The sequence below is a fragment of the Echinococcus granulosus genome (assembly GCF_000524195.1).
Source record: "Echinococcus granulosus chromosome Unknown EG_S00002, whole genome shotgun sequence".
NCBI classification, from domain to species: Eukaryota; Metazoa; Platyhelminthes; class Cestoda; order Cyclophyllidea; family Taeniidae; genus Echinococcus; species Echinococcus granulosus.
The window spans coordinates 2246204-2267089 of NW_020170382.1; the positions used below are offsets into that span (position 1 = coordinate 2246204).

General features: G+C 40.1%; 1 protein-coding gene across 1 annotated transcript; it reads left to right on the forward strand. All coding sequences in view use genetic code 11, as the record gives it.

Moving 5' to 3' along the window:
- Positions 1-62: 62 nt before the first annotated feature.
- Positions 63-19308, forward strand: EGR_00595 (Mitogen-activated protein kinase; the record flags this gene model as incomplete). The annotated part of the gene is made up of 10 exons (XM_024489844.1): positions 63-166; positions 199-325; positions 607-665; positions 700-776; positions 835-920; positions 8979-9183; positions 9251-9330; positions 14869-14947; positions 17873-17982; positions 19162-19308. 10 exons carry the CDS (start codon positions 63-65, stop codon positions 19306-19308), a joined length of 1074 nt encoding a protein of 357 aa, XP_024355841.1.
- Between the last annotated feature and the right edge of the window lie 1578 nt (positions 19309-20886).

Here is a 20886-nt window from a genome sequence, read left to right on the forward strand (position 1 = left end):
TGGTCGGAATATCGCGAACTTTTGATATAGTTGGCATTTAAATCCACCTTCCGCAGAAAACCATGACTTCTAGCTCAAAAACCTCGGCTAAGTCAGCCACCTTTGAAGTGGGGCCAAATTATGTAGACTTTAAAATGCTGGGAGAAGGAGCCTACGGCGTTGTTTTGTACCTGTTGTCTTGTTATATTTCCATTTTAGTTCAGCCGTTGATAATCGGTCTGGCGAACGCGTTGCCATAAAAAAATCAACTCCATTCGAACACCAAACCTTTTGTCAGAGAACATACAGGGAGGTCAAAATATTACTCCGTTTCAAACACGAAAATGTATGTTTTTCTTTGTTTCGTATGCTTATTGATAGTTCTTGTTATTACCCCAAATTTCTATAGATATTGTTGGTTGTATTTTGGCATATTTCTACATCTGTTATGACTATCGAGTCATAGATGTATGTATTTTACTTTATTCTCTTTATCGTGTGAGGTTTTAATGTAATTTTGTTACTAGTGCTCCTATCTACAGAAGGAAAATAGTTGCAGCCACTGGTTCCGTATTTGTATTTGTCATTCTCTAAGTTGCTGTTTCCATAGTATCTTACGTTCTTTAGATCATTGATATAAGAGATGTGATACTCGTCGGAGACACACTGGAGACTATGAAAGATGTGTATGTCCCTGTTTTCCCCTCATTCCGTCTTTAGATACATTGTTCAAACGTGTATGGACACTGATTTGTATCGGTTGCTGAAAAGTCAAGCCATTTCAAATGATCACATATGTTATTTTCTGTACCAAATTCTACGAGGCATGCTTGTTTTACCCCATAGTTCCTTTAGGTCTCAAATACATCCATTCTGCTAATGTCATACACCGTGATTTGAAACCATCCAACCTGCTTATTAATGCTAATTGCGACCTCAAAGTAAGTTAATATTTCTGATAATTGCTACTTTACTCCCGGTGGATTTTTGCCTTACCATATCTGGGAGTTTTTTCCTTTTGATTTTTTACTTCGTTTAAATATCAGGTTGACTTGGTTTAGTTTTTTTGGATAATCCAGATGTCATCTGTGACTGTTCTTAGTTTACTGAATTCATTTGCTATGCAAATAGCACCAAATCATATCGGGTGAGGCTGATCAATTTCATCTTTTTATCCTTAAGTATTTTCACCAGCTTTCAAGCTGCTAGCATAATTCATTTCTATGCTTAATAAGTCGTGCTTGTTTTTGCAACATTTTTTCTGCACTCATTAGCTAGTTATAGGCCAAAAAAGTTACGCTCACTCGTAGTTTCCAGTAACTTATACTTTGTGTAAATCTTCTGGCAGATGTTTTAAAATGCATTCACCTTCATTTTATTGATTCCGAGTTAAATCCATCTCTCACCCTCTGATTCCTTGTCTTTCACCTTTTAAGGCGTGAGTTAGCGTGGATACTTGTGAGTGTTTACCCTATTTCCTTTCGGTAGAAGTTGTCTCCACTTCCGTTTTCCACCCTCTTCAGTTGCGTGCCTACTTTTGAGGGCCTTTTTTCTCTTCTTCCCCACCCGGATCTCTTTGGGACTGCGCATCCATGTTTCATGATCATTCCGAGGTCATATGTTCTTGTGTACACCTGCCAATTTCCAAGGCTGGTGTCATTTAATGCTGCATAATCCAACAATTCGGTGCCATCACTTGCGTATGCGTGCGTGTGTACCTTTGTGTGTGCGTACATAGCATAACATTCTGCGCGTGTAGCTGTGCTCACGCGCCCACGTGTAATTAGTTTCCAGTTATCCTGCTCTCTACATTCCTTCTTTTGCTTCCTCCTCCTCGCCCGTTCTTATTTCTCCGTGGGGTGACAAGACCGGTTTCTCCTGCGGGAGCGCTATTTTATTGACACTAATTCGGTTTTATTCACTCTGCTTTTTGCCAAGTTTTGATGTTTTATACATTTCCGCCATTCGTAGTCCTCGCAAAGCGAGCTTATTGTGCTCGTCGAAGTTTCCAACTTTTTCCCTTTTTACTATCTGGCACAAGGTTGCCTTTCCTCTCTTTGTACACACATTGGACTTTTGCATTTAATACTTTGAAAGGCGGAGTCTCAACTTTCCATTTTTCAAATGCAAGACTAAGGTTCTCTGCTTCAAATTCGTCATTTCCCAGGGAGGAGTTTCGGGTCAATGGACGAGAAGAATTTCCCTTGCGATACTGCAGCATGGCCGATTGTGTCTGGGTAGCTGTGATTAGTGTGACTGGGCGCTCATCCGCTCCCTGACTTCCTCCCTTAGTCTTAGGTGTTTTCGATTGGCTAGATCATCACTGCGTGCTCATCCTGACTGCAAATTGACTGGGTTGATGGATCTGTGGTGGTATTTCCTGTTCGATTTTTGTGAGTCTGTTGTTATGCAAGTTTCCGCCATAGAATAAAAGCCTACAGCCGGTGATGGGGATGACGGTAGGAGTGACGGTAACCTGTATGGCTAAATGTGTTGGATTGCATACGTGTGTATGAATACCAGCCAGCCTGGGTGGCGCCTGTTTATGCGGCTCAGACAGCACTCACATGTGTGTCTCACATGACTGCATGCCCACAGGGCCTAACTACTGCGCTGAGAGCACTCTCCAACAAAGGCGATTGGTGTGTCTCACGGTCTAACACACTGCCCCAGCCCCCAAAAGCACATGTTCACCACCTCATAGTAAAAGTGCGCTGAAATCCTAGACGGGTCTATTGAAGCAAAGTATTGCATAATTCCAAACTCCCTTAGTCTCAGGATACTTGATGTTTTTCTGGTCTAATCACTGTGAGTTCTGGAGTTACATATCTGAAGAGCTTCTTAGTGTCCTTAGAGGCGGTAAAATCCTACAAATATTAATCGCTGGGTTGAATTTAGTGTTAGGAAGGAGGAAGCTTGAGAGTCTGGAAACAAAAAAAAACGAATTAAAATGTTCTTTTAACTTCTGAAGGAGAACTTACCTCTTCAAGTAGTTGGCGAAAGTTCTTAAAGTATGTTCTAGTAGGACCTTGAGTGATTTCCCTTGATAGGGAAAACCTTTTACCACTATCATCATGAACTTCGTGGTTATATTTGTGCGTGTGGGTTCTTCCATCCATTATATCTTGAGTTGGTCCATTGCATTGATAGGAAACCTCACTTTTTGTTCCATTTTCCAAATGATGGTAGTTTCACAGAAAAGAAATTCGCCGTGTTTGCAACTAACTCCGCAGTTAATTGAATGAAAACACAACCGCTTGACCCTTAAAGGTTCTGACACCACAGTCGCCGCCATCACCACAATAGCCGCTAGTTGTTGATAAACACAGGGTGTACGGACATATGGCGGTGTCTGGTTAACATAGTATCTGTCGTGCTAACCTTCAACGATCTCCACCCGGAGGTAAGACGTATTTGATGTGGGGACGTAAGGGTGTGGCTATTTTTTAGTTGTCAAATTTTTCCTCTTGTCTTTCGTAGCGTATATTTGCGCATATGTGGGGATGAAGGCAAAAAAGCACTTGTTTTAATGAAAAGGTGCGGATTTTAAGGTGTTACATTTTGCTCGCTTTTCACTTTGTGTTGCCCGCTGCAACAAGGACAACGCTGAACCGGAAAGTAATTTTCTTCCTATTTTCATTTCGGTTCCGACAAATTTTTCGTTAGTATTCGAAAAATAGTAGTAAATGCCGTGAGATTGTCATATATGAGGGAAGGTTTATTAACCCTAGAGAAGCGATCTCTGTTGCTCTGAGACTGTTTTCGACATGTTGCTGTGTTATCCTTCAGCAAATATCTTATCATCCACCTATTTTCTACACTCTTCCTACTGCTTTATAATTTATTATATAAATATTTTAGCAAACTCATTGGAATAAGTGAAATTTATCCACGAATGGGTATTTTTCATAAAGAAAATCATTCAAGGCATTTCCGGTCAGCGATGAGGCTTATTTTCTGTCTGCGTGGTAGTGGTCGTTGCTGCATGAATAACGGCAAAGTGGCCTTTTATTACTATTTGCAGTGTTACTTAAAGCCATTTCAGCGGCGTTTATGCACCTGTTTGTCTTCGAAAATTGGTGCAAGTTCCCCCGATTAATTGTTGCCGTATTTTATTTATTTACCATCTTCCATCTTAAATAGGTTAGTTTTTATGGAAATATTTTTGAGTAAATATTTTGGAATTGAAAAATTCTTAAAAGTTACTTTATGTTGGTGTTTAGTTGACCTGTAGTTGTTCAGGATGACAGCCTTTTCCGAGCCCGTATACTATCATCAAATCGTATTGCCAATATTGTGAAAAGTGGTGCTAAGTTGAGAACAGCTGTTTAAGAACCCGAATTTTCAAGTTTGGCTAGGCTTTTTTTAGTCATCACTCATTGAAGAATCTGTTGAACATATCTTACCCTCGCCCTTCGACCAAATAGCGCAGTCGCCGTCAACGCGAATTTCCACTGCTCAAGCATCTGATCAAGATACGCTACATTGCCCACAAATTTATTTTGGTCACGTAATTGTTGCGCGGTAGGATGACACCTCTCCACGTTTACTTTCTACTCAACTGCGTTCACTAATGCATCGCTGCTAGTCTGTTACACTTGGACACAACTTTTCTTATAATACCACCGAAAAACATTTTTAAAGAATTTTGTCTGCAAAAGGGAGAGAGGAGGTATTTTTAACAACTACAAATAAATCAGGTGTATCGGCTTTGGAGAACAGTTGTTTCCACATGTTTAGAGCTAACTCTCCATCATCCTGCGCGTAGATGAGGGAAATTGGTGAGTTCCCCTCCTGTCTATTGCAAAGTTTCCTAACCACCCCTCCCAATCCATCTGCGCAAACTGGGTTTAGCATCAGAGCTGGAGACAGAGGGGGAAACCAAATAATTAATCTCCTCGGTGCTTTATGCAGTTGAATTAATTATTTCAACCCATTGCCTTTTCCTTTATCTGCCCATTTTTTTCTAAAACACGTCTTTAATCACTTTAAATAACCATTTTAAATTTTGTGATTATTCCTTATTCTCACCCTATTTCTTTTAATCGCTTGACAGCATTCAGAAAGGGTTCATACGCTTTTGGTTTTTTGTAGAAAAGGAAAATCTTTTTTAAATTTTATTTCATCGACAAAAGCAGGAAGATTTACTCTTTCTCTTCCTCATCTGAAGCTTATCATTCGTTTCGGTTACCAACGCTGGTGAGACTTGGTGCCGTTACAGTTCCACCCAATCGCGATTTATCAGCTCGTTGTAATTATCATCTAGCTTTTTGATTCGCTGTTGAAAAATTTTATCGGGTATTCAACTTTCATTTTGTGCGTTGATTTATCCGGAAAATCTATTCATCCCAGACCCAAATGGAGTAAGTAGAGCTACACTACTCAAAGCATATGAATTAAAGCAACCTTTTTGGCCAATACGAATTCTAATGAGTGCTTGAGACTGCATGGTATAACAGTTGGTATTCTTCATTTTTCGTATTCATGTGGTTTTTTGTACAATCAACCTCATTTGTTATGTTCAGAATCGAGTTATCTTCCATTGTTAATGCATCTTGATATTTAAATGTAGCATTACTTGTTCAAATTCCACCTGGTATCTCTATCGAGCCCATCATTAATAGATTTCGCCACGTCTGGACGATCGACCTTTATTTTAGTATCGTCGCAAAATCATGCTTTCTTTAATAGTGACTTTGAAACTCAATGTCATTTTATGTTTTTTCATTAAATTTGATGAAAATTGGTTAAATTTATGCCGAATTAGGTTTCAATAGGCGTTTTTACATTTCCAGATTTAGTCAAACCTACATGAAAACCTCTTATTCCGAAATTGCAAGTAAAATTACTCTTGGTAAAAACGGCCGAGTTAGTGACGTTAGTTCACGGAATCCCCAGTTGAAATCCGGAAATAATTTCATTTAAGAAAGAGTGAACACTGTTGCTTGTTTGTCTCTTTAAATAGACTGTTTTGTCGCTTTTTTTGACATACTCTTACTTTCCCCTTTAATTTGGAGTCACATTTTTCTAGGTTGCATCTTGTGCGGTTTTCCACTACTATATCCGTTTCAATATCATTTCCGAAAACTAAATTAGTACGCATTTCCGTCAAAATCTTCCCGAAAACACTGTTTATGTTTCCCACTTTGAATGCCCTATTGCTGCCGTACAACAAAGCGGGAGAGATTTTGACCTTTTCACCCTTATTCCTGTCCTGCTCGGCGCCCATTATTTGCCTTTACATCAGTTGGTATTGAAGCTCTAACAGTCTACTTTGCTCTTGAGTAAAAATTCGTTTCTAATGTATCCTACAATTTGTTCACTTCCTGCCACTGGAAAGATTTTTTTCAGTTTACCCATTCTTTTGCAAACTCTTTCCGGCTGCCATCCTAGTTGAACCATTGTGAGTGCGAAGTCATATCGCTCACTTTTAGAACACCACTTTTGCTTTGGAGGTCTTGAATAAGCAGGTTTATGAAATCCCTAAGATTTACACTGATTTAATGGGTAAGCTATGAATTGCGATTTCATGATAAACATGCTTAATGTTTTTGCAAAAGTTTGCGCTTTTTATTTCAAGGGAGTTATCTGAATTCGCACTGTGTTGATATATTGTGGTCTAATTTCTACCCCTAAAACGTCTGCGAATGAAAATTAAAAAAATTAGGCGATTGATTACCACTTTTGTTGAGCACTTCGACTTTGTTCCGTACTATTTTGAAGCTTAGTGCTGTTTGCGCTCCTCACACTTGATGTCGTTAGCAGTCTTGATAATAGCAAAAATAATAGTCGTCGCCTTTTACTACTTCTATCGGAGCACGAGTGCGGAATTCAGTCCACTAACTTGACGAGAACTTCCCAGTCAAACGTCATGTCTTCCTGAAGTTGTCACCTTAATCTTTTCCTTTTGACAGTATCAAATGGCTTTTCAAGGGGTTTGGCTCCTCACTTTGATACCAGCTAAGTGCAGAGTCCAGGCGTCTTGAGTTTATCAAAGTAAAGATCATTTTGCATTGGTTCCCTTATTAATCAATCAAATTTGACGAATTGATGAGTTGAAATCGCTACTGCATTCTATTTCGCCTAGTTCCATTGTACATGACTGAAGTTTGGGTATTTTACTTCCAAGCTGTGCCTCAAAGTACGCTAACTGCACGGTACATTTCTCACGACAACATGATTTACGGTAGGTTTGTACAGCGAGGATCGTGATGTGCACTTTTTGTTTCAACATTTACTTCAATTATCCAATGCAGTTGGCGCCTATAATTTTCATTATATATTCTCTGGTTTGCGTCCATACAAAACCTCCGCCTTTAGTTGCAGAGCATGCACATTTTCATGATCATATTGTGTGAATTTCCTTTTTTTATGCAAGATAAATTGATGCAAATCTTGGTGAGTAGCTCCAGGTCATTCATTATAACCTTTGGCTTTAATTTATTCATTAAAAAGCTTTACCCAAAGCTTTGAAGGTTATAACATTAGGGTCTTTTTCCAAATTTTAATTGGTTTGTTTGAACTGTTTTTCATGTGTCAAGATTATATTTATTAGAAGTTTCTTTGACAATAAAGTTGCGTAATCAAATGAGCTCAAAGGGAAAGGAGAGTAATGCCGTAATCACTACTTATTTGTTCGTTTATAGGAAGACATTGGCTGTGTTGCTGTGTTGACTCCAAAGTAAATTTCTTTGGTTTGTTCTTGAATGGTTCTTCACAATTCCTGTGAGGCAATCCTCCTACTACTCAATATTTAGAAAAGTCGAAGATGACATAAAAATGACCTCTACACACAACCACTAAGTAGAAGCTAACGTTTGCGTCGATTCTGTTTCACCAAAGTCGACTCATTTCATAATAAACTAATCTCCCCTAAACTGTAGTTTGCCCACTCAAAAAGTCACAACTTAGAAAAGAAAGCATTTTTTGGAACAAAAGGCAGCTGAGTGTTGCGAAACCATCTAAAACGGTAAATTAATGATTGGGAAACCACGTTCGAACGTTCTTATTACAATTTTTTGCCCTTTCTGAGAAGATAATTACTTGGTATTGAGAAAGTGCTTCGTTTTTAGCAAACCGACGAGTCTGTTTCCAGAAATTACGATAAACTTGGCCCTAAGCCTATGCTACGCCAATTTGGCATTGGTTGTGGTTTTGAACTTACGATTCAAATGCGAGGATGTTGAAGGCGCCTGCGATTTCTACCCCATTTAGGGGCGGGACCTGTTTCCTGACTGTTTTCTCACCATTCTAAAACAGAAATGGGACTTTTTGAACAATCATTTGGTCTTTTCTTCTCCAATACTGCAATGACTAATGTAATGTAAAAGGATCCTTCTTCCAGTCGGTGCTTTTAATGTGAATGTACGGGGTTTAGTCGACTCTGTACCGGATTAATAATCTGAAATGTATTTAATTTGTTTCAAGTTACTATCAACGCAATAACTTGATATATTTCCTATTTAAACGTCTGAAATTGTCATGCCGTTGAAATTTAGGCTTCAATCGACTTGAGAAAACCGGGGTTTCTTGCATCGTAACATCAGTAAGACACCTGTTTGTCTTTTGGTAGATTCCTTTTGAACACAGAAAGATAACGAATGGAAGTTCTGGTTTGCAAATTATAAATATACCAGCTTTAACATATGCTAGCATCGATCGACTGAACGCTAAGGTCGAGAACTTTGTCTTAAATTTGGCATAAACCACAACACAAGGGCCATCTCATGAACTTATAACAATACTTTGTAACACTCGACCTATCTCCGAAGGCATTATGACCACCCAGACGTCTATAAGTTGCTTTTTTACCGACACAAAAGGGGTGAGAGACTAGTCACATAGGTAGTATAAGCAGCGTAGTAGTAGAATCGCTCGAGAGTAAAGACGAAGATTATTACCCTACAATTTATTACACAAGCGTTTTAATGAACCCCAAACACCTGTAATCCATCTACTGATTGAAATGATCATCCATTCATTCCGTTTTCTCGACGCAGATTTGCGATTTTGGTCTAGCTCGACTGAACGACCCGATGCACGACCACAACGGTATGCTGACAGAGTATGTGGCCACACGCTGGTACCGCGCGCCCGAGATTATGCTCAATTCCAAGGGTTATACGCACGCTATCGATGTCTGGTCGGTTGGATGCATCTTTGCCGAGATGTTTGACCGCCAACCGCTCTTCCCCGGCAAGCACTGTATGTGACCCCTTACTACCTCCTCTCTTTCCTCACATCTTCCAAACCACTCTTCTCCTCCATCTAGATGTCGATCAGTTGACACTCATTCTTCAAGTCTTAGGCTATCCTGCGGAGGGTGACAGGGAGTGGATCGTCAATACCAAGGTTAGTCATCATTTGATAAGGTTAACGTTGCTGAGTCCCCAAATCCCGGTATCCGTTACCGTACCAGCACAACTGTTCGGTTGTAAATATTCAACCCCGACTTACTTTACTCTTGTGAGATCGATTTGGACAACCCCGTTTCAAGAGAGCAGGCGTATTCCCCATGTGTTAGATTTTCTTTCATCTCCGCGGTATTTAAGGTTTTTTGTGCTACCTTATTCAAGAATCGATCATGATGGTTCTTATTTGTTTGGTCGGTTGTTTGCTTTTGAAAGTAAATACATCCGGGTCAAGTAGAATTTGGCTTGAAGTAAGATCCAGTTTCAAAAAACATCTTATGCATGCCTTGGATCCCGATAAATGCATTTTTACGTTAGTTGTCACGTAAAATCCAAATGAATAAGCTTGATAAAAGCTATCTACAATCAACACTCACAATATAACCAATCCAAGACCTTAATTTAGACGTCGTTGCAGTGCATCTCCTTCAGGTGCTCTTTACTTTAAAATGAAAATTTTTCTTTTACCAGATTGGTAGGATGCTTTTCCAAGTCTTCTTATGATTTATAAACTACTAAATTAAGTGGGAATCTGTGTACCACAATTAAGCGCACCACACAGACGTTTGGTTTTCGACATGTTTAAACTCAAGACGGTAATGCTTACCATCGCTCGACTGTTGTGCTCTGGAGTACTTCACACGAGCACACAACGCGGGAGGTAATGAGCGCATTTTCATTCTCTTCCAGAAAGTAAAATAAGGCAATTGCAAGGATAGGACTCTATCTACAGTGCGATGTTTTTTTGCTGGACTAAATGGGATTAGCGCAGTAAGATGACAACGTTTGATCATGAAATAGAAAGAGGGCAGAAATATCCTAACTTGATGCCTCTTGTATCAAGCCATTCAAAATGGGGTTTCTTATTAACCGTGAGTATTTTAAGCTACGGTTTTATGGGATTTGAAACGGAAATTGATTTCCCACCATTACCGAAAAAGCAGCCTGTAAAATCTCAAAGTAGGGGCGGGTAGAAGTCAACAGGCATCAGTCTAAAAGTCAATGCCAAGGATGTTGACCGGGGGTAACATTTCATGAACAATTTTCCTCATTCTGTGTTGCAGCAAATTTCGAAAGCAATGGCGATATTGCCTCGAAATTGGCACCCCTTGGTAATTTGCAAATGCAAAAGGTGGGAATTTTGTCGATAACCTACAAATGTATCGTCGTCTTGTATCATTTCTGAGCTACTGCTTATTTTTATAGGAATCTTCCTTATTTCTGTAGTAGGTCTTATCTCTATGTTGTCATTCCTGCTAATCAAATCGTAAGGTAATTTTGCTTTTTTTGTATTTCAATTTCTGAAGCAGAAAAACCGCCACTTAAGTGCAATTATTAGCAGGCTATTTGTTAAACGAACAATCAAGCTTTTTGCATTGGGTCCTCACAATTAATCAAGGTCTCTGCGAAAGATGATGTCAAGCAACAATGCCAATCAAACGATTTACTGGTTCCAAATGAAGGTGGAATACTGCAATTGTGGCGTCAATCAAAAAGTGTCTGGTGGTTAATGCCAGTCGTAGGCTTGGGTGTGCTCGTGAAAGACAGTGTCTTTGATTATAAAAATTAAGCATCTACTGAATAAGCGCCGCATGTGTTCTGGACTCATGCGGGTTCAGATTATCGGAATATGGAAGTAACAAATTTCGAGTTGGTTTGACCACGCAAAGAGGTGGGGCAGGCATTTTTATTTTTTTTATTAAACCGCCTGAAAAAAGGTAAACCAATGGTGTAAATCTGTTGATCCACATCATTCACATTTCTATCGGATAACCCGTCTTATGTGATCCTTAAAAACTACAATTTTTTTACTTTAAAAGAAAGGATTAAAAGTAACCTTCCAACTGTGTTTGCCACAAGTTATTCCGTACCTGAGTCCGCGAATCCAATCCATTGATAAAATACGGTCTTGCCGAACTAAAGGTCAGAAGAGTACTTCCTGTGACCCTATTTGAGGATTTTAGTCTTTCATTTTGCACAGATGAGAAATCTTTAATGAATCCTCATCAGAGGCCTTTTTAAATGCCCAGAGTGCCTTTATTTAAAGCACTAGTCGGTGCCACAATATAGGAACTTGTTGGTTGGGCTTAGTGCTACTGAGGCCGTAGTCGGAGCGTATGATCAGGATGTCTTAGAGGCCTGCTAAATCGTTTCCGACATTGTCAAAGTACTTTCCGTTGCAAGCTAGTCAGTAATGCCATTAAGTAGTCTGTCTCCAGCATCAGTCGCAGCAGCACATTCAATAGTGCCACTCTGTCACGCACCCGTCTCCCCACACACGCGTACAAAGTCACGTGATCATGGGAAGATTATAGTAACAAGGTTTTTATGGTCCTGGAAATTTTTGGACCATAATTTTAGGCCCACTAGGTCCACTCGCGGTGGGGCATTTCAAAATGCCTTTCATTGGTGCACAGCCCTCCTTCTTTGTTCATTGCCATAGCAGCAACAAGCTGTTCCTTTCCGCGGTACGGGGGTGAGCTTTGGCCTTTCGTTGAAAATTCATTCTTGTTTCAGAGGTCATGACGGACCTCCTCCCTCTCTGCCCATCTCATAACTCACCTCAAGTCCATTTAATGGCTCTTAGAACCACCTGGAATTTCTTAACCTCCTCTCAAAATGGATGAAGTCATAAAATACAATGACTAGCGATCTGCTGACTCGAAAGCCAGGCCTTAGGACATCACATTCTGGAGGTGTAAAGTTACTTGGGAAGGCCATATTCGTGGTCCAATTTGGGAGTGAGCCTGAGGAATCTCGCAGATTCCCCAAGTAGCAAGTGTCAATGGGCCCAGAAAATCCCTTGTTTACTTCACAGGTTTTATCATTAGCGGCTTTTGTCGGGCCAATTAATCAAACTGGGAAAAATTTTTACATTGAAGTTGAGAGCTGGAACGAGTCTTCACTCTCTCAGGACTTCTAAACAATTCAGGCTTTAATTTGTAAAAAACGGTCAGGTCAGGGGAAAATTCCCCCTTTTTTTCAATCCTTGGGAAAACTTGATGATGGGTTAAGGTTTTTTAACTTAGTGAAATTGATAGGATGGTTTCTTTGATTCTAATGTCTAGACTTCTATGTTGAAACAAGAGATTGTTCCATTCCACCTCCACACGTTTTATTCTTTTAAGGTTTACGTGTCGACTTCCAATGACAATTTACAAGTCATTTACTGTTTCTGTTTGCAGGTTCTGATTTTACAAGTGATAGAAAAGCAATGCTATTTTTTTGCGGCTTGTAGTAAAGTGTATTCAGTGTAAGCCTCAAAGGCATTTCAATATCTGCTTGGTATAATTTATGGTTTTTCAAGCTCTGTATTCATTGATGTGCTGTTTCTTTCACCGAAATTTACTTCGCAAGACGACACTTTGTAGTGGGTCTGCAAGGGCTTTTTGTGGCAGCAAAAATCGACAGAAGCGCATAGTAGTTGAGGAGCTTCTTTGCGATGAATGAAGTGAACTAAGGTGGATAATTTCAAACCTCAAGCAGTATGGCGTGATTATAAGATCGTGATTTCCTGAGATATCGAAAATTATAGAGGTATCTTGTACTGACGGGTGTTAGTGAATAGTTAACTCACCTGGCGAGAAGTCTATTTTCTATTCTACAAAATAAATTTTTGACTATGAGGATGCTGAGTGTGGCAGCTCACTCAAGCGCAATCGCTCCCCAAACCATCGCTTTCATAGGTGATTTTCAAGGCACCATCAGAGATTGCATCAAGGAACGCAGAGATCATGAACTGCACATCCGAGCCTATTTTATGATTGAGTATTTAAACCAACAAGATTGACAACACATAGCACTTCTTGTGGCGACCTTCTCGGTGAAATTTAGGCAATCTCTATCTCCATTTGGTCCTTTACCCTGATCATGATGACCCTGTCATTGGTGCTACACTAACAAGGCTCAATACAGGATTATGCTTTTTCCTTCCTATGCTTGTTTACCGCAAATTCTGTCCGCTTTACTAGAGCATAATTTAGATAGCTGTAATTTTTGGACGGGTTTCTTTATTTGGGACAGAAAAGCAGAATTTAACCATCATATTGCACCTCACAAAAAGTTCCTTGAAGCTGTCATAGCATCAAGCCTTAAATTCCCTCCCCGATATTACAGTTGTTGTGATTTAGGTACCTACTTTAGGTATGCTATTTTAAAGTACTTACAACTGCGTAAATTGGTGGTAGGGACTACGTTCTACCTCTTTCAAGAGAGGCAACCTGTAAAGATTGCCGCCATCGTGTGGATTTTCAATTAAACGATGAAAGGCAATCAAAAAAGCAAATGGGGAGTGACTGCTTTACTCTACAATAAGCAGAGGTGTGTGAAATCTCCACGTGGAGTACGACAAGACCAGATTGAATACTCACTGCCATAAAACAAAAAAGTTACATTGGTTTTCCTTTCCTCTCTTGGTTTAATGGACCTGTTATACGTCCATATTTAGTTAGAATGTGCAGTGATCAACGGTGGCCCTCGTTCCGCTGTATTAAAACAAATGAGACGTGTCATAGGGATTAAGATTTCTAATTTCATCTCATGCGAGTTTTCATTTCTTTTTAAATGAAAGATTAGGCGGACGTAAAAACGAAACCAGTAAATAATTTGCTTGGACTCAGTTGAACGAGTCATTGACCATCTTCAGTAAAACCTTAAAAATAGATTCAACTGTTGAATGGGGGAAATTTGCGTCAAAGGAGTACATAAAATGCTTCAAATCGGCGAAAAGCTCTTTTCATGCTTACGAAAGGATCGTTGTTAAAAAAAAATTTGGCCCACAAAAGGAGTATTTTGTGCAGCCGTCTAGTCACCCCGGGGAGAGCGACTGACTGGCCCAGACCTGTTCGGAGGCAAATGTGCATGCCAAATTGTGCGTCTTGTGTGCGTAACCTGGATTCTTTTCGCATCCAGTCGCACTCCTCCTCATCCCTAGCTTCATTTCCTTTTCTGTGCGTTCGAACAAGACAAGTAGCAACGACTAGCATTGTCTTCAGGAGCGCTTGTTAGGTGTATTGTGCCCTACCAACTCTGCTATGGCGATGAGCAAAAATCCGATTTTCCGGTTATTTTTAGCTTTAAGGGCTTCAGTTTGCACTTACGGGGATCCCCTTTGTGCTTAATTCTTTTCTCTGAAGGTATGAGGCGAATTATAATTAAAATTAACTACTTTTGACAAGATAGTCAACTTAATGCCTGCGGCACTTGTTATTGTTTAAAATTATTTTTTCCCAAGTCTCAATCGAGGCTGAAGCATTTCACCACACCTGCGTCAAGTTTGTGCTGGTTTTTCCATTGTAATGACGTCATAATTTCTTTTGGTCTCATGCAGTTTTTTCAGCAAAAAATAATAGCTACTGGGAATAATCTTGACCATTCCACATTAGCGTGAGGGGTCAAACACCTACTCCATTTGTAAATGGTTCCCACTCATCCACGTTTGGAAGTATTAGTAACAATCATCTTTTTTTCCTTTTCCCAGGCTGCTAGCTTTGTGAACCGGTTCCTAACGTACTCGAAACAGCCTTGGAATCGCCTCTATCCCAACGCCACCCCTCAAGGTGAGTGCGGATCCCTCTTCTCCTTCCGTACCCTGGTGATTGTGAGACAATGGACAGTTTTATAGGCGCCCGAAATGCATTGGTATTATCAAAGTAGTCTGTGGTCTCAAACAGGAGTAAGTGTGGTATCCGAGTGCTGTTGAATGGAAATAGTTTGTCCAGACGCTCTCTTAAGCGAAGATCCGGTTTTACTGTAACGCTTAAAAAAGTAGTACTTTCGTTGCTTCGAAAACGAAGATTAGTTTGAAATGAGCGCTATGAATTGGATCTGTCGGTGTTGGTCAATAGGTCTTTAGAAACCCCTTGACTATAATAAGCGATTTCAAAGTATTAGTACAAACGGTGGAAAATTTCAACGATAACTCAAGGCTCCTGTTATGTCCGTGCCAACCCCGAAAGTTAAATAGGTGCTCTGTGGACATGTGTAACTAGTTTTGCAGTTTGCAAACCTAGGCAGGTGCCGTGATACACTGCTCCCACATCGCTTCGTCCAACAGGTTTAAGATGACAGTCAGTTAACTCAATTAGTCTTTTTCTGTGAAAAGGTATTGTAGGGGGTATCTTACAAGTTTTATTACTTTTCCAGTATGGTTTTATACGGAAGTCTGCTTGTTATATCCACCACTTTTAAACGTTTTCGAGGCTGATTGCATTCATCAAGTTGATTCTCAGTAGGGACTAAATTTCATTTTAGCGTTTCCAAAAATTTCAGTATCTACAATTCACCTTTTTCATTTTGCACTCCTTACCCTTTTTCACTTTTGTGTGATCACCAAATCACTTTGTTAAAATAAAAATACGGAGAATTTTTTATAAAAGAATTCTACTTATTAGAATAGACACGCCCTTAGGAAAAATATTTTACTGGCAATACAACTGCGGCACATTTCACCTTTCACAGACAGACCTTGAAGTTCGAGTGCTTTTTTTGGCGGTGCGTTACATTTAGCAAAATAGAGTAGCTTTAACCAACATTCGTGCCGTTTCTCATTAATGGCATGCGTTATCAACAATTGCAATGGCGTCGGTGACATGCTGTGAGTGTTTGCGCTCGCTTCGATGTTGCCTCGATGCGTGGGCTTGTGCATGTTTTTGAGTGTTGGTCCTCCGGCGAGATGTCTGCGGCATTCAGCGGCTTCGCGTTAATTTGCTAGATAGCGAACAACAGCCTAGTCTTTCGACTTCCCACGAATTAGATTTGTCTCATCGTAGCTTAGTGTAATGATTTTCTCCCTGAACATTGTCATTTGTTTCCTGAACTAAATTACTTCACTCCATGATATATGCCAACTTTTTATTCCTATTAAGGTATTCCATTGGTAATATTGGGTGAGGCATGAATTTTTACTCCACTCTTTTGTGTGTTTGCATTTCTTTCCAGTTCCTTCTTGAATAATAAAGCATTTTTGTGATTTGATAGAAATATTTAATCTAGCTTGTCAAATTCGCAAAGTGCGATTCAGCCGCATTTCTTTGTGCTGTCTAGTAAAGCAAATTTCGGTTTTCTCATCAACTTCTTTAAGTAAAGTATTCACTCCTGCAACTCGCTTGATCCATACGATAGCTCGTTTCTGCTCAAAGTAGACTCATAATACGGTTGATCCCACAGTTCACCATTGGCAATGGGCCCGGCCGATTTTTGTAGGTGCGCAACAAGATTGACTTATTGAAAGTTTGTGAAATAAGTTGGCTAAGGAGAAGACACATTGCTAAACAAGAGCTCCCAATGTTGAGGTTACCAAAGCAATTTTGTTTCACTCGGCCACAACCATTACAGTGAGAGACATCATTTCAGAGGGACAAATTTTATTAAAAAATGGCTATTGGGCAGTTTGCCGCCAACACGACGACAGCAATTCACCTCGAGGTACACTCGTAAGATTCTTCAAGTTTTTCTATCCCCATTTGTTGGATTCAACTCATTCTGTTCAAGTTAATCATGCTTTTTCCATAAAGTACATGCCTCTCACGAATGTTTAAGCCATAAATCAACGAATAAACCGTTGTCACTTTATAATTGTGGAAATAAGGCAAAGTGGTGATGATTTTCCATTCGCTCTTTGCAAAAAAGGGATACAATCTCTCCTTTTTCCAGGATCTCCTATGCTCTTGGACTTTTGGTTATGAATTGGGCTGCCTAGAATGTCTTTTTATCGAAACTTGGTTTCAGGGGGGGGAATTTTGCATCACTAGGTTGTTTGCATACATTTGGAAGTAATTCCTGTCATACTCGTGCTGAGACAGATGTTGGGCTCTATCGAGTTGCATAATCTGCCCAAAAATCACGCTGGTTGAGAGTGGTTGACGTCTCTCTCCGATTGGGATAACACCTCGCGTGACAATTTACCGTCACTCTGTGAGAGGTGGTAAATAATTATCCTGAACAGTGAAATACAACAAACTGAGAGCGGATATAGCTTGTTACTTTTCCTCCGATTTCCTTTTTTCAAAAATATCCTTTTCGCTTCTTTACACAGCAATGCGATGCATTTGTTAAAGTCTATATAAACCTTTTCATTGATGGCTAAGATTAATTATTCATCTTGATCGACGTCGTTCGCAGTTGAATTCAAGTTACAACCCGTTTCGAGATTCGCCAATTTGGTTAAAACCATGCCATTCCTGTCATCGATGGTGTCCCGGGCTCGCACAGTACCGTAATAGTGCGTTCATTTAGAGAGTGGATGGACAACTTTTAGAAAAATGTGCCCAGGTCTATCTATATGACCTTACTGGGAGGGTAGAAATATGGAATCCTGACTGTGTGCCTTGTATCAATACCTCGGCAAGAGTACACTTAAAGTATTGGAAATGGAAACAGAAGTTAGTTAAGTATAAACCACCTTTAAAGACAATAAACGATCGAATAACCATGACGATGGCCAAATATCTCTTTAATCGCACGTATTTTTATCTGTTTTGCAGCACTGGACCTCCTGGACCGACTATTGGCCTTCAATCCTGCCTCTCGAATCTCCGTCGAGGATGCCCTAAAGCATCCTTATCTGCGGTCTTTCTACGAACCCAATGATGAGGTAACTCTCAATCCCCATCCCTTTCCCATTTCCACCATTTCAATTTCTTGAACATGGGAAGCCTTTTAAGGGGATTCCGTCCGCAGTCTTCTGATTTTAATCGATTTGTAGGCACGAACCCTTGCTTGAATCCACTCGGAAAAGTATCTTTTGCGATCTTCATTCTTCCTAAGGTGTAATGGGAGGGCTTTCAGATGACCGCTTTGCAATATTGCTATCAATTTTTTGGCGAGTAGTTTCATTACATATGGAGCCACATTACAGGCTGTCAATGTCAATGCTTTTTTCTAATAGTCCGGTCACCTTTTAGAACTTTGTGAATTTTTCTGAACCAAAGCTGCCATTCCATTCAAACAAGGAACTCCGAAACGAACAGATCAAAGTGGAACCGTGCCATCAGGGAAACCCGCCATCTAAAGGATAGTTGTGTTGGAAATAGAAACATTTAGTAGTCGTTAAAGCAGAACTATTTTCTCTAAATAAGTATTATCTGCTGAAGTCTTGTTTGATATTAGAGAATTAATTAAATTTCTGAGGAAAAGTGTCTCGACCCAACAATCTCTTCTGAAAAAAATGGAAGCACCTTGAAAGACCGATCACTGCTTATTGCTTAGTTATTTGAGGAAAAACGCCGTCAAAACAAGCATCAAGGGTAAAGCCTGAACGATCCTCCCAAGCCCTGAACGCACTTTTTTCCGAAAAATGCCTTCTATAAAGCACCTTAGGTAAAACACAAAACGCAAAGGTATAATAAAGAGGTGGTATTTTTTGAAAGTGTGAGAAAAAGCGTCTCTGTGGATGATCGTAAGTGTTGCACTTTTTGCTTGTTACATTCTGGCACTCGGCCGCATCAGTAGGACACAATCAGGATTAAAAATTCCTATTGGTGGCCTTCTTTAGTGTAGTCTTCACTCTTTAGCTTTACCGATGTCCCAAAGTTTTCATAGGAAATGTTTGCTCTAGTCAAAAAGGTGGCAGACGTTATGCTAGTCTAGCGCTCTCCTAATGAGCACGCCCCTTCTGAGGCAGGGATTGCTGTTGACGCTGGGGTTTCATCGTTTCCATTGCACAAGCTAACGCTACAGAACGAAACCTCTGCACTCAATTGGGTTAGCGAATTTCAATTCTTCTTCTTCTTGTGTTGTGAACTACAGTCTCAAGTGTCAATGTTGTTTGTAGCCGGTGTGTGAGAATCCTTTCGAGTACGAGGAGGAGAAGGTAGACGAGCAGCCGATAGAGAAGTTGAAACAGATGATGTTCGACGAGGTTTGCAAGCTTCATCAGCGTCAGCAGCTACAGGCGACGAGAGCACAGCAGTCCGCGTAGCCAATCCAAGGTGAGAAGACCTGCTGTAACCTGAATCTCCTTGAGATACGATCTGACTCCGCTCCCTCACCCAACTTCTTTTGATTTCACTCTCCTCACTGCCACATCCACCTCAACACAGCCAGTCGGTCGGCTGTAAGGACAGACGAATAAACCAACAGCTACTCAGCTACTGACTCTACCCCAAAGCCCATGAATTTTTTGCCTATTTTAACTAATTTCCTTATGTAAATTCTTTGGATTTTTTCTAGTGGACAGAGAACCGTTTTCTTTGTCTTATCAGGAGGAGATTGAGATACAGGGGTTGGTAGTCTGTTTCACATTAAGAAGACTTTCGTTTAGCTTACGTCTTCATGAACGTGCTGAAGTAGACTAAACATTAATTGATGGTTTCTCAAGCAGATTAGCATCGTTAAAAACCTGTACTGCTGTTTCAAGGCTGACAAACAGATTGGTTTTGCAAGGGGCCTGCACTTTGAATTTCATTCGTTCAGCCAAATGCCGTAATATAATGTGTTTTCTGGGAGATTTGTGCTTTCGTCGCAAGAGTTTTGCTGGTGCAAAGGTTAAGGAAAATTGTTTCTGGTTCCTAACGTAGTGTATGAGGCTTTGGTTAGCCACAACTTCTCTCACTTCACGGCCTACAGTGACCTAAAACGCTTTCAAAGTTTCGACTACTTTGGCCTAAGGTTAGGTATGGAAAGGTCGTGAAGTTTGGTTGTGGGCTAGTTGTCCAACGTAAACTGGCATTAGAGGTCAATGAGTGAACGAGTCTTAGAGTCTACTACGCCCTTAAGTCCGAAGCCTGCCTTCGTTTTTGCTGCAGTCATTTAAGTCTCTTCCGATGCCGTGAGGCTCGATCGTGTAGACTAATTTGGAGTTGTACTGCGTAATGTACTATGCTTTTGACCTACCTGACACTAATCAATCCGACTGCTTTGCAGCTGGTTCTACGGATTGTTATGCGTCTCCTCCATTGACCTCAGCCAAATTAGTTGAAAAACACTGAACCATGGGAAATCGGGGTATATAATGACCAACTATTAATTATTGATGGAAACTGATGTTTTTAATTGGGCAATTTTAGCAAGCTAAAGACTCCATTCAAATCATCATCATCTGATTTTTAAAATATAAGAGTTGTGCCTGGAGGTCCCCCTCTTTGACCTTGCCTAGCTCAATTTATCATCTTGCCCTCAACTTGTGACAAGATTAAACTCCATCGGTACACGATTGATGCATTTTATTCCACTAGGTGATACAAAACTTGATAGTACCTGCTATATAGAGAGCAATTAACTTATTTCATTTTGGGTGAAAATAGTTTTCTTGCCACATTTCCCTTTTACGAAAAATTTCTTCTAAAAATAACAAAAGCATAGTACTTTAAACAGGTGAAACATTGAGCAATTCTAAAAAGTCGGGGGTATTTCACAATGTGCGGGTAATTTCAGGTTTACTGCCAAGTGGGGAGGATTATGACTAAATGTTTGTTGTCATAAGAACTAAATCACGGCTTACCAAACAGTCACTTAGGCAATATGACTCATATTGAGACCTGAAGGGTAGAAACGCTCA